Source organism: Drosophila eugracilis, unplaced genomic scaffold, assembly GCF_018153835.1.
Source record: "Drosophila eugracilis isolate 14026-0451.02 unplaced genomic scaffold, ASM1815383v1 contig_1765, whole genome shotgun sequence".
Lineage (NCBI taxonomy): Eukaryota > Metazoa > Arthropoda > Insecta > Diptera > Drosophilidae > Drosophila > Drosophila eugracilis.
The window spans coordinates 538,917-551,856 of record NW_024572605.1 but is presented as its reverse complement, the minus strand read 5'-3'; the positions used below and the strand labels follow the sequence as shown (position 1 = coordinate 551,856).

The 12,940-nt window shown below is 48.1% G+C and overlaps 1 protein-coding gene across 1 annotated transcript in view; it reads right to left on the bottom strand.

Moving 5' to 3' along the window:
- LOC108107321 overlaps positions 1 to 5,413 on the bottom strand; it is a 29,502-nt gene extending 24,089 nt beyond the window's left edge. The window contains exon 1 of the mRNA XM_017214799.2: positions 3,071 to 5,413. Coding sequence (XP_017070288.2) covers positions 3,071 to 4,330 — 1,260 coding nt within the window. The 5' untranslated portion in view covers positions 4,331 to 5,413. The remainder of the gene's footprint in view (positions 1 to 3,070) is intronic.
- Between the last annotated feature and the right edge of the window lie 7,527 nt (positions 5,414 to 12,940).

Genomic DNA, 12,940 nt, shown 5'->3' with positions numbered 1-12,940 from the left:
AGGACACTCCGTACTTTGCTTGGTCATGCCTTAGAAATATCATAGAATATTCATAAAACTTCCTCGTTTTGTCGTGAAATTTCAATTAATTAAAATCATTTCTGGATTTATTGATTATTCATCAATCACAAACATAATGGGTTAGCAATATAAATATCCAAACATATGCTCCCAGCATATGAGTTGCAACAATGTTTTCGTCGGCTTTCCACTTAATTTCCACGGCATGGGGCGAAATAATTTGCATATGGCATTTCCTGTAATCAATTGCAATCTTTTCATTCGATTTAAATTGCGAAACCAAGAGCAGAAATCAAGAGATTTAAACTCCGAGCTGCCAGTCTGCCAGGATGGCAAACAGCAATGGGAAATTACCACAATTGATGCATATAGACATCTGGGCATTCAGCAGACTTCGAACATCGTAGCATCGTTTGCCCGCAGGCGGAAAATTTATGACAGTTTTCGGTTATTTGTGTCTGGCTGGGTTCCGATGGCTCTCTGCAGCTGGATGGCTCAAGCACCCAGCACCCAGAGCCCAGTGGAATGATGTAACCAGAAGGAGCAACCTGCAACAGCAACTGCAACGGCGGCAACTGCTTACAAAATAATTGATTTTGTACACATCCTTGACACAAATAAACATTCGCTCGGCTCTGCTAGAGTTGAACCCACCATGAGCTAGCCAAGTTGGGGGTCGCCGAGCTGTATGAAAATTTTGAATTAAATCCACACAAAGCTAAAGGATTTTTAATTGAATTTGAGGGGTTGCAACGGCAAATTCAATTCGCAGTTTGCAGTTGCACAGTTACAGGCGAAAGTTTAATGAATCCAGTGAAGTTTTTACACTCGATTGGAGTGTTTGTGTTTCTTCTGCTCTCCTCTCCCGTCTGGAAAAATGGGAAAACAAAGAGCAAATAACAGGAATATAGAGTGCTTAGATGGCTGAAATGGCCAGCCTGAGATGCGACTGATTAAATCACCTGAAAACGAGCAGCGCAACTCGTTTCATTCATTCTTCGACTCCAGGATATTGGGTTTCGATAGCACTCGTTGCGAGGCCCCAAGTGCCACAACATCCACCCACTTTCGACCCCCTTCCGAGTCCTCGATGCTCCTAACCCTGCACTCGACACACTGACAAGGGCCTGGCGCAGGATGCCTTTGATTCGCAATCCACTGGGGCATCAACACATCAACAGGCCGCCGAATACTCCGCGTTCTGCCATCATAAATTCTGCATTCGCGTTCGCAAAAACTGCCACCAAAAGAGAATGGCAGAAAGGCGGAGTGAAGGGCCAAAAGGCAGGGCTTAACCCACTGCGGACCAGGCGCATGTAGGGCTGATGGCTAATTTGCAGCTTCAGTGCAGGCGTGTCGCCCTTCTGGGACACGGCTTAATTGAAAGTTCGGACAGGTCTTTGGCTGCCATTTGATCACTGGATTTTGGCCTTTGCTAAGCTGCTTTACGAAATTCGCCAAAGGATCGAAGAGGAACTGGCGAGGGCACTTATTCATCGGATCTCAATCTTCCTCGTATCGAAGGTTCATTGCTGGTGAATCTTATTATGTTTTCAAGCAGGAAAAGTTGTGTACTTTGGAGAGATAAGTCCCAACTACCGACTACCAACCAAACTGTATCAACTCCTTGAATGACCCATAGCTCACTGATCCTGAGCAGTATGGAAGTAAAACATATTCTGTCTTAAACACGCCTTTTGCGGGCAAGTCGTAGCCATGTCCTTGAAACGGCTTGATTGATTTAATTGCTTAATTGTCGGCTGGCCGAGTGATAGACAATCGGAATGAAATACATTGGGCAAGAGTTAGCCTTTACAATAATTGGAAAATCAATAGTGCGGCACCGGCTTAAGCCCTGCCATTTGAAATTGGATTCCAGCTAATTGTCTGTCAGTCGGAGATCGAGTTGTGGTCTCGGTGAAACCAAAAGGCGAAAAGGCGAGAGACTGTTCGAATCAATTAAATTTGCATTAGGGCGAGAATGCATTAATAAATATTAGGATCTCAATTACACTTGGCAGAGGCAGTGGCACTCCACAGAGCCGGGATCGGAGGGGCAGCGGGACCTCCATAGGTGAGTGGCCAGCCGAAAAAAAGAAATCAATTGGAAAGTGTTTGCCTGCCCCTCCTTCCACTTTCCACTTCCCAACCACTCTTGGCACAATTACCAAGGCATTTTCCTTGATTTGCAGCACGTTTTGCCAGTTGCCAGTTGCCAGCACTACCGCTGATGATTCCGACGACGATGATGACGATTCTGGCGATGATGAAGCTGTCGTGGCCCTTGAAGTGGTCCAAGACGCGGCGCACAATTGTCACAGCGAACACTGTACTATATAACGGCGAAAGAAATCACTTTTTCCTTTGGCAGTTTGAGTGGCAAGCCAACAAAACCGAAGTAGCTGCCTCGATAGCGACAATAATAATGTGGAAAAGGCCTTGTGGGCAGGCGGGCCTTCCCCCACGAAGTACAGTGGACTGCCGTTTACTGAACTTAAACTTAGACCTTAACTTTAACTTAGACTGACTTTAAAGTAATGCATTCCAGCAATCTCTTAGACTCGCGCCCAGAAGTAGGCAACACTCTCCCTGGAAAAGCCATCGACATGGCCAACAATCGACAGCAGCTTTCAACATTGCCGAGTCGCAATGGCCAAGGACCAACGCCAGTCACAGCCTGGCTCGAGAGTGCCTTGAAATGCACAAAATTTGTATATGCATTCGAGGGGGTCTTTGTGCGTGTTCCTTGTATTTTCCCTGGTCTGCACTTAAGCCCAGCTTTGTTGTCGATTGCTCGACAGTTTCTTGCACGGAGAAAAAAGCGTTGTAAGTTTCTTTTGGACAGATTTCAGTGAAGGCGCAATGAAAAACCGAGTTGGCATTACAAATATGCAGTACACTGCTCTTTTTTCCCAGTGTACTTCCTTAGATAACGAGGAATGGGAATGAGAAATCCCAGATGATTATTACTGAGATTCCAGCCCCGGGCAGTCAGTCAGGATGGATTGAAAACCCAGGCAAAGGATCGAAATAGGAACAACGGACTCACCTGCAAGTCGGTTGCTGTGCCCGGCTGTGCCAGATCACAGGCTGATATCCAAGGATTAAGGCGTGTTAACGAAGTCGCAGTCCCGAGAATGGACTTCTTCAGATCCACGGGTGCTGGCAAGGATGTGGTGGTGCTGCTGCTGGCCCCTGCTGCTCCTGCCGACTCGGTGGTGGCCACGGCGGACAGGCTGTTATCCTTGTGGCCAATCAACTGGGCCGTCTGGGCATCAAGGATGTGGCCGCTGGCCTCCCGTTTGTTATTGTTATTATCGTAGCTGTTGGCGAACTCCTTCGAGTGGCTGTTGATGTGGTCGCTATGCTGCAGGACACCCTCATCAATAAGTCGGCTCTCGTCCTGCTGCTGCTGTTCGGTTTCTGTTTCCGCTTCCGTTTCTGTCTCGGTCTCGGTCTCCGTCTCCGTCTCCGTCTCGCTCTCTGGCTCTGTGTCTATTTCCGTTTCCGCTTCGGGTTGATGTTGATGTTGCTGTTGCTGCTGCTGCTGGGGCTGCTGCTGCAGATTGTAGTCCTCTTCGTCGGCGTCTTCGTTGAGCTTGATCAGGCGATCGAAGGACTCCTCCGACAGAAGGTCGTCCTCGGCCACCAGGGCAAAGATGTCCTGGTCTTCGTCGTAGGCCTGCGATGAGGGGAACTGCACCGTCAGGCCGCGATCTTCCTCCTCCTCCTGGTTGTTGGCCTCGCTGGACTCTGTGCCCGCAGTGACTCCTGACCGCGGACCGCCCGAGTCCGCTGCTGTCCCACCTGCCCTACCTGCTATATCCCTGCTGCTGCTGCTCTCGCGTCGCCGTCGCCGCTGCTGCCGCCTGTCCGCTATCCCCGAGGGTACCCAGGTTTCGGAGTGGGCCTGATCCTGGTTGTATTCCTGCGGCGGCAGTTGTGGGTAGAACTGGAGCGCAAAGTCGAGATGGTGGGGCAGGAAGATGGGCAGCAGGTATGAGCCAGAGCTGCGAACGAATGACGACGACTCGCCAGTGGACGGTAACGTGGTTGCAACTCCTCCGCCTCCGCCGCCGCCTCTGCCCCTTCCACCGCCGCCTGCGGTATTTGCTGCTGCTCCTGCTGCTGCTGCTGCTGCTGCGGATGTTGCTGCTGCAGATGTTGCTGCTGCTGCTACTGCTGCTGCTGCAGATGTTGCTGCCGCTGTTGGTGTTGCTGTTGCTGAGCTGATGCTGCTGCTGCTGCCACGCCGAGCCCCCGAAATAAACGCAAGCGCCATCACGACCAGCCCGGGTCCTGGCCGCATATTGACCTCGGGTTCGGCGGTGCTAGCATGGTGCAGGCCCGCTTGAGACGCGCTTGCGACTCCAATTCAATGCGAGTAATGATGGGCTCATGGCCCCATCATCATCAGTAGTGTGGGCTGCGGAGCGGTATTCTTGGGTGGCGATCGGCTCTCTCTCGATCCGTCTGATCCCTCTGATCCCGCCAGAGCCGCTCCAGCTTCAGTTGCTGCCCTGCGTCCACATCCAGCGGCATGAATCCCGGCCAGATTCGCACTTCCCTTGCCAGCTAATCACTGGCCAGCATTCGAGTCACCTGTGTTTAGTGCCGCGATTTTTCGAATACACTCCGCTTGGCGTTTCAGTTTTCCGTTACTCTCATAATATTATTATTTAATTATTATTTATTGTTGTTGTTGCTGTTGTGTTTGTTGTGGTTGGTGGTGGTGCACGATAACCTTGGAATTCGAACTGGAATTGGACATTTTGAAATTCGTTTGCTTCGTTGAATTGGTTTTCTTTCTTTTTCTTTATCTTTATCTTTATCTTTATCTTTTTTTTTGTTAGGGGTTTGGGTTGCTCACATAATTAATTAATTAAGAAATCTGCACAAAGACAAAGAAACTGTGGTTAGGCACTGTTAGGGGCATTTTTCCGATTTTAATGTGTGTTTTTCAGTCAAAAAAAAGAGGTGGGGGGGAGGTAGTGTTCGAAAATGTTTTGTGCGCTCACGCTCTCGATTTGCCAATGCGCTCTATTCGCGCTCTCTCGGAATCATTATGGTAATGCTAATGGACAGGAATGTGATTCGGGAACCTTTTCGAAAAGTCGCTTTTAATTAATAACTTTTTAACGATTTTTTAGCACTTTTTGAGGTTATATCTCGGTTTTCTTGAAGATGTTCCTCACTGAGGGAGATGGCACTAGCTCTTCGTTCCGCCGAAGTTTTCAAACGGTAAAAACGAACGAACGCGAACACCACACAAAAGAAGAAAGCCGAAAAAAACGGTCGTGGAAATCGCGTATATCTAACACACACACACACACACGCGCTCACACACAGGGGCAGTGCAAAGAAATTTATATAATTCGCTGCTCTGCTTCTGCTTTCTCTCAGCCGCTTGTTGTTTTTGTTGGCTTCGCTGCAAACACAAAACAGCGAACGCAGGGATCCACAAGGAGCACGAGGACTCGAACTGAATCGTGGGTGTAAGCCGTGGCTCTCTCACCCACCCACTCACACAAACACACTCGTACACGCGCGCTCTCTTTCTCACTCTCTCTCTCTTCTTCTCTGTCTCTGTCCTTTGGTCCTGCCAGTGAGCCCGTGAGAGTGTGTGTGCGTGAGTAGTTACTTAGGGCAGCCAGGCAAGCACTCCGCATGCCACTTTTTTCGGATTTCAACCAAGAAGAAGAAGTTGGCTAGGAACAAGAAGAAGAGCATGGAGAAGAATAAGTGGAAAGAAGAAGAAGAGGTGGCAGCAGAAGCAAAAGAAGTCGCCCCTTTCGCTGTATTGGTGGTAAGCCTATGCGTGTGTGCCTCTCTGGCTTTCTCTCTACCTTGGTGTTGGTGTTAGAGCGTTAGAGCCCAAGTCCAAGAAGTGGAAATCGAAGCATATTTTGAAAAGGAAAAAACAAGAATGGAAAAGCGTCCCGAATCAATTCCTCGTCCTTTCAATAACCCTCGAGAACGTGTGTACCACAAAGACTCTGGACTTTTATTCAGCATTTTTTTGATGTTTCATTTAAATCCTCGATTGTCCTCTTCCCTTTCTTTTCGCAGGCTTTCTGCCTTCGCTCTTTGTGTGTTAACTTTCACTTTTGTTTTATTTGCTGCGTTGACACTGCGCACACACACACACACGCACGCACACAGACGAACGCACGCACACTCGTGGCTAGGTGTATATGTATAAGGATTTTCTCTTTTTTTGTTGGTGCGTGTGCTGGCTGTGGGATCCTTTCATTTCAGTACAACAGCCGCTTATATAAGCCCGGAACGTAGCACGAAAACTTTGGAACACTCTTCAGCGGGTTTTTTGGGTTTTTTTTTTCGGTTTCCCTAAACGCTGCGAATCGAACGGCATTTTATGGGCGAGCGAAAAACTCCCCGAAATGCGGGGCATTAATTTTTGCATTATATAACATTTTGGTAGAGGGGCAACCGTTTTCCGTCCGTTTTCTTCGGCGAGCGAACGAGTTCGAAAGCACTTTGGGAACACTTTCTTCGAGTGGCAAATACTCGGACTTACCTATGTGCAAATATGCAAATAGGTAAATATGTACTACATGGGGGCAGGGGGGTTAATCTAGTTCTACTTCTTCTCGTCTTCTTAGCAAAGCGCAGCATCAACGGCCGTGTAACGGTTATTTTCGCATGTGTGGGCGGGGACACACGGCCGACTGCGGGGGGCGTGGTAGGCAGTGCTAGAGAGTTATGCTTGGCAGATTTTCCTGCATCTTTTTTCCCGTTATATCGGTTAACATTACGGTGGCGATTTGGCTTTGATTTGAGCTATAGCTTTGGTTTAGTTTCGTATGGTTTCGTTAGTTTTGCCCTGGCCACTGGATGAGGCCCTAGACCCGAGTACCGTTTGATTCACTGAGTTCGCTGAAGGGCTGAGCTGCTTGCCATTAGCCAATGGCTGCTGTTTTTCACAGGCTAGGGTTTTGTGTGTTTTTTGTGGACGCGACGTCGCAGGACAAATACCGTACAATCCTGCTTCCTGCTGATGGCCCCAAACGGCACTGACTGTGCCACAATTGCAGATGGCGCTCGACTGGAATGTGCGAGCGGTCCACAAGGAGCCGAGTCCTTGCCGAAGTCGCCCGAGTCCTCGGCCGAACTCACGCCCGAGGGCTCAGCAGCTGACAAAGGAGAGCCGCCTGCTCTCTTATGCGCTGTCGCTCTCCGTTGATTTCCAGGACCCATCCTGTTGTCCTGATAACAGAGACCGCTGTTAACTAACATCGATTTCGAAAACCCATTTTTAAGGCCAGTTCGAGTTGAAGTAAGAAGAATTACTTGCTGCAGGGCACTTAATCACGCCAGCGGAGAAAGAGAGAGAGTCACTCAGAAGTCCCCACTTGACTCGACTCATCCATTTCGTCCTGCCCCTACCCCTGCCCCTGCCCCTCCTCCCGCTCGGGCCCCTTCGTCCTGGCCCTCTTCTATTGCCTTCACTTTTACTTTTCGGTCTCTGGCTTTTGTGTGCGCATTTCGTTATGGCGTTTTGTCTTTGTCTCACTTGGCCTAAATGTGTAATACCCTATAATGTCGTTTAATCCCACTCGACGTGTTTTAGTTTCGCCCGCCAGCTTAGGGCAAAGTCAGGCGGAGTTGGAGTCGGAGTCGGTATGTTGTCGCAGTCGGTGGAGAGATAATTACCAGGTGCCTCGGGAGGCGATGCAGTTCCCCAGTTTCTATGCTTGGTATCCTGCGGTTACTTGATTGGCAATTAGCGGCGAGGTAATAGGACACGGCCAGTTGCGGATCACAATTAATGTGCCGTAGGAATATCAATTGAATGCTGATAGTCCAAATTGGATTTATTTGATCAATAATTACAATATTCTAGCTGGTTAAGACACATTCATATATTGTCCCTGCTTAGTTAAGTGAACGTAAAGCGTTTTCAACTTAGCATGTTGTCATCCCCTGAAACTGCAACAACATTTCGAGCCAAGCTAGAAAGTTGGACAACAATCCCGCTTCGGCTCCACACTTTCTACGAACGATAACTCCTTGAGTGTTTTAATAATGGATTAACCTATTTTCGAAAAGTATTTCGCAAGAGCCTGCTCAGCGCGAGCAGAGTTGATGACCAGTTCGATGCATATTTGTGCCGAGCTCTCGCCGGCAGTCCAACTGCGATGAATATCCAAGTATCCAAGGCCACGCCGACCTTCAAACAGACACTCGACAGCAGCAGATTCAGTGGAAGCGGTGAACGTGGGATGTGGGGTGTGGGGAGCGGGGAGTGGGAACAGAGCAGCCACTCACTCAATCTCAATAGTTGGCGGTTAGTCGGGGCGGAAGATGGGAGAGGACAGACAGCACTTGAATTATTAAGTTTTCTTTTTGGTAATTAACTTAAGTAACTGCCACGACAAATCAAAGGGGAGGCCTACGCCCGACATGGCCATATTAGCCACACCCGATCTATTGCCAGCCCATGGAAGCGACGGAGAAAGTGACCAAGTGAAGTGGGAAAGCAAAACAAACAGAAATCGAAAAAATACAAAGATTACTATATAACAACAAGAAGGCGGAAAAGGAAGGCAAGCGGGCGAGAATCATTTGGCTTGGAAAGCAGTTTGCCTCAATTTATGCGCATTCCAATCAATAACTGTGACACATGCAAGGACAACAGGGCGAGCGGAGGAAGGACCACCCACCACTCACCGCCCAAGAAGCAGCCAGGGAGCCAGTGAGCCAGGGAGCCAAGGAGCCACGAGGAGAGTGAAAGTGCCAGGACATCGAGAACTTGGAAGATGGCTCGCTGGTGTTTGTGGCATGGATATGAATGTGTCAAACTTATGCGGGCGCACACCCACCCCACCAGCACACACACACACACACACACGCACACAAGCACGAGCACGAAGACCCACACTCACACTCTCACTCGCATGTCGGTGTGCGTGCAGAAATTGATAAGAAACGGAATAACCCTCAAGAAAATTTGCGGCGAGCGAGCGTATGTGTGTCTGTGCTCGTAAGGATTGAAGAGGCACTGGGAAAATGGAAAACAAAACCAAAATGCCTGCACAAATAACAAAATAATACCAACAACTAGAAGGGAGAAGTTAACCACTCCTTGGTAAGGAGGAGTCCTGGATACTCTTTCTGTATATTTGGATCCCAAGAAGGGGATATTTTTATTTGAATCAAAAGAATGAAATTACAATCGGACTTTGACGATTTCCTATAAATTAATAATTGTCCTTAATGAGGAGAATATTTAATTGGATTGGATTGGTTTGGATTTTTCTCAGCTGATAAATTTTCCGTTCGCAATACTCCTTCTTTGCTGATTGATACCCAAAACTAATTCCTTGGCCGGATGCTATCGAGTGCATTACCAGGACAGTTTAAAAGTGCGACAGGGAGCGGGGGTTAAGAGGCGCTTCCAGCTTGCGAGTCAGAATCAGACTCGTTATCGTCGCCGCAGCTGACAGTTTGGTAAGTTGAGCATCCAATCGCATCGCATCGCATCTTAGGGCAGCATCCTCTTCAATTTCTGTGCCACGTTCAGTTCCTCAGTTTCAGTTTCGCAGTTTCTCAGTCTCACAATTTCCCCATTTCGCAATTTCCCAGTTTGGCAGTTTGGCAGTTTGGGTTTTCGGCTGCGAGCGTGCCAAGGTAGCTGCGACGCTCAGCTTTTCAGATATAACCGTTACAAGGACGCCGCCTGACCAAAACGAAAGCAAACGAATCGAAACGAGCGGAGAGGAAAGCCAAGCCAAGGCAAGGAAGGAAAGCGAAGAGGGGGCGGCAAGGATTTTGCGCAGTCCTTGCCTCGCACAAGTCGCTCTGCTCATTTATTTATTTTACTTTCTTTTTTGCACACGCACCACGAAGAGCAAACGCAAAAAGAAACGCTCACTCACACAGAGAAGCGGCGGGAGGCAGAGGCAAGTTTTGTGAATGAAATTTCGCGCAGGCACAAAGCGGCCAAACAATGTGATAAAAAGGGAGGCGGCAGGACATCGCCTCCCCGTGCCCACCCTCCCCCCAATTCCGATCCCTCGGGCAAGTCACGCGGCGAGCGGATGCACAGAGAGTCTGCCACCACCCAGCAACCTCCTCAGCCACCCAAAAAACAAAAGCAAACACAAACAATACCGCCAAAAAACACAGTCAAGCTTCTGTACGTCGCACCCACTTGAACTTTGTATTATGAGGTATCAACAATTCAAAATTTAAAAGTCGACATAATTGCATTCAAAAATCAAACTCTAAATTAGATACTTCTATAGAGTTCTTAATGAAGCCTAAAAGTATGCAAATACAAAATGTGCTTTGAAAGGAAATCATGAAGCTTCCTTGTCCTAGTAAGGTTCACTGTGAAGAAGTTCGACTGTACCAAAGGCAGTTTCAGGAGTCGACAGCCGCTTCTTGGCGTTGCTTCCTTACTTTTCCCCTCTCCTCACCCCACTGTTGTTGTAGCGGGCGTGGTGTCTGCTCCCTTCCTGGAAAGAAAACGCTGGAAGGAAAAAGGGAAACTAAACTAATGCTCGGCGCTTATCGATGATGACGATGACTGTGACTCAGACTGGGACTCAGATTCGAAATCGGACTCAGACTCAGTCTTGACCCACAAATGGCTCTTTCCGTCTGATAATTATGCAGGCTACGGACTGCGAACTGCCAGCCATTGGAGATTGGAGATGGTGCTCGAGATACTGCTAAATGCGTGCAATAAAACCCAAGGAGGATTCGGATGGAGGTTGGGAGGATGGTTGGCCGAAATAGGTTGTTACACTTCTCCAGATAACTGGGGCAGCGAGATAAATGCGAAGATAAGAACGTAAAGAACGGTAATGAGTATACTGGCGTATCTTTTATCATTGCAGATCCTAACAAGGGATCCAGATCTCCATTTCATTCCCTAGCCTTGGGTTATTGAAAGGATAAGCAATTCGAAATCAGTTAACTATCGTCGGTTAAACATAAAAATGTGTTATGTTGATAAGCATCAAATGCGATGAAATGGAGGATGCGACGTAGACCATCCGCTGGCCATCAGCTTTGGGCCCTTTCGCCCTCACACCCACACTCCCACAGCGGTACACATATGCAGCACGTAAAATGTAAATTCCGTTGGTGTGCGGGAGCTCGTTGTTGTTGGGTGATAAAGCCATAGATAGAGCGTGGGTGCATGAGTGTGGATAATGGCTTGTCGCAAAGTCGAAACGCACACACCAAGCCACCGAATGTCTGCACAAGCCCCTTATTGCCTCCCCATCGCCACCCACACACGGACACACATATACATGCGCGCCTCACATAATAAGGTGCGATTTGTCTCGCGCATAAAACGAAATTTCCTGCACACAAACACACTGAGAACGAAGGGGAGACAGACAAAGGGGGTGGCTAGGGGGTTTTCCTTGGTAGCTGGCCAACAATAGTCGGCTCTTTGGCGGGCTGAGGGGCAGCTTCGATTGCTTTGTTGCTCGAACATGACAGCAAAAGCAAAAGCAAATGCGGGTGTCTCTCTGGGTTTGTATGAGTGAGAGGGTGGCTGGGGTGGTAAGTGGGTGGTGGGATCCGGTGGCTGAGGGGGCAGAAGGCACATCTTTGTAGGTTAAGGCTTCTGTCAAAGCAGGAAAATGGGCGACAAAAGGCGTAAGACGAGGCAAACTCGTTTGCCATAATTATTGCTTTTGTTGGTGGCTATCGTCCTCCCTCAGATACCATTCACTCCCTCCATCCCCCCTCAATCCTGGGCGTTATTATTTTAACCGGAAATGTGCGCATATGTGTGCGTGTGCGAGTGTGTACAATTTGTGAACTGCATGAACTTTTGTGCCTTGGCCAAAAGGAAGCTCTTCCTGTGTGCCGGCATTTAGCAAATTTTTTATGACAATGTTTGCCCCTCTCACTTCTTCCTCACCCCCTTCCCCGACCCTTCGTGCAGCCCTTAATTTTATGACAAATATTATGTTAAAGACCGAATATGCGCTACACCATAAAAGTCAATCATTTTTCATTCCAGCTCCCACGCTTTTTTGTATGTCCACTGGGGACATTTAATTTGTGTTTTTTTTTGGTCGTGATTTCTCTTGATATGCGATATCGCCTTTTTTACTCTCTCTCTCTCTCCCTCTCTCCCTCTCTCTTTCCTTGCCTCTATTTCTCTTCCTTTGGGTTAGCGCATTCGGGTGTTTGCGGGTGTGTTTGCCACCCACTGGGCAAGCTTTTGTTGATATTTGGCGCGGCCTGCTTCAATTTATGTTCTGTTTGCCTTTATTGTCTTTCTCGACTTTTTTCCCTTCACTGTTTGTTGTCCTTCCACAGTGGAGCGTGGCTACGTTAAAAACGTATAAGTCAAAATTCTCTTTTAGTCGTATATGCAGAACCTCGAAATGCCTTATCAATCATAGCAATCTACCCATGCGATTGAATGTGTTCCATCTAAGGAGTCTTCCCTGTACTTTCTGTTGGGGGTGTGTGCTGTTTTTTCTGCTCCTTCCCGCTGCTTTCATTTTTTTATTGATAAGTTCATTTAATGGGCATGGCCTCCGCCAGCTGCCATCTCATCTCGTCTCTCTTTCTTCGCCCCCGCCTCTGTCACTGTCACTCTCCCAGTCCCCCTCCAGTTCTCCTCCTAATGAGTTTAATGCTTTGTTATCATCGCTGTAATCGGCTTATGTAATATGGCAATATAATTGAATCTCCCGGAATTATGTCATTCGACTAAGACCCTGCACAGCCCAATGTCGAACGGAATTTACAATTGCAAATTCGCAAATTGCCAATGCCAGCGATGCAGCACCTGTCCCGAAATCATAAAGGAAATGTGTGTGTCAACATGGGGAAGCCACTTTCACTCAGCGACCAAATGAAACTTAACGGAAAAGAAAATTACATCATGCTCGTTTCAATGGGTCGACATAATATTATT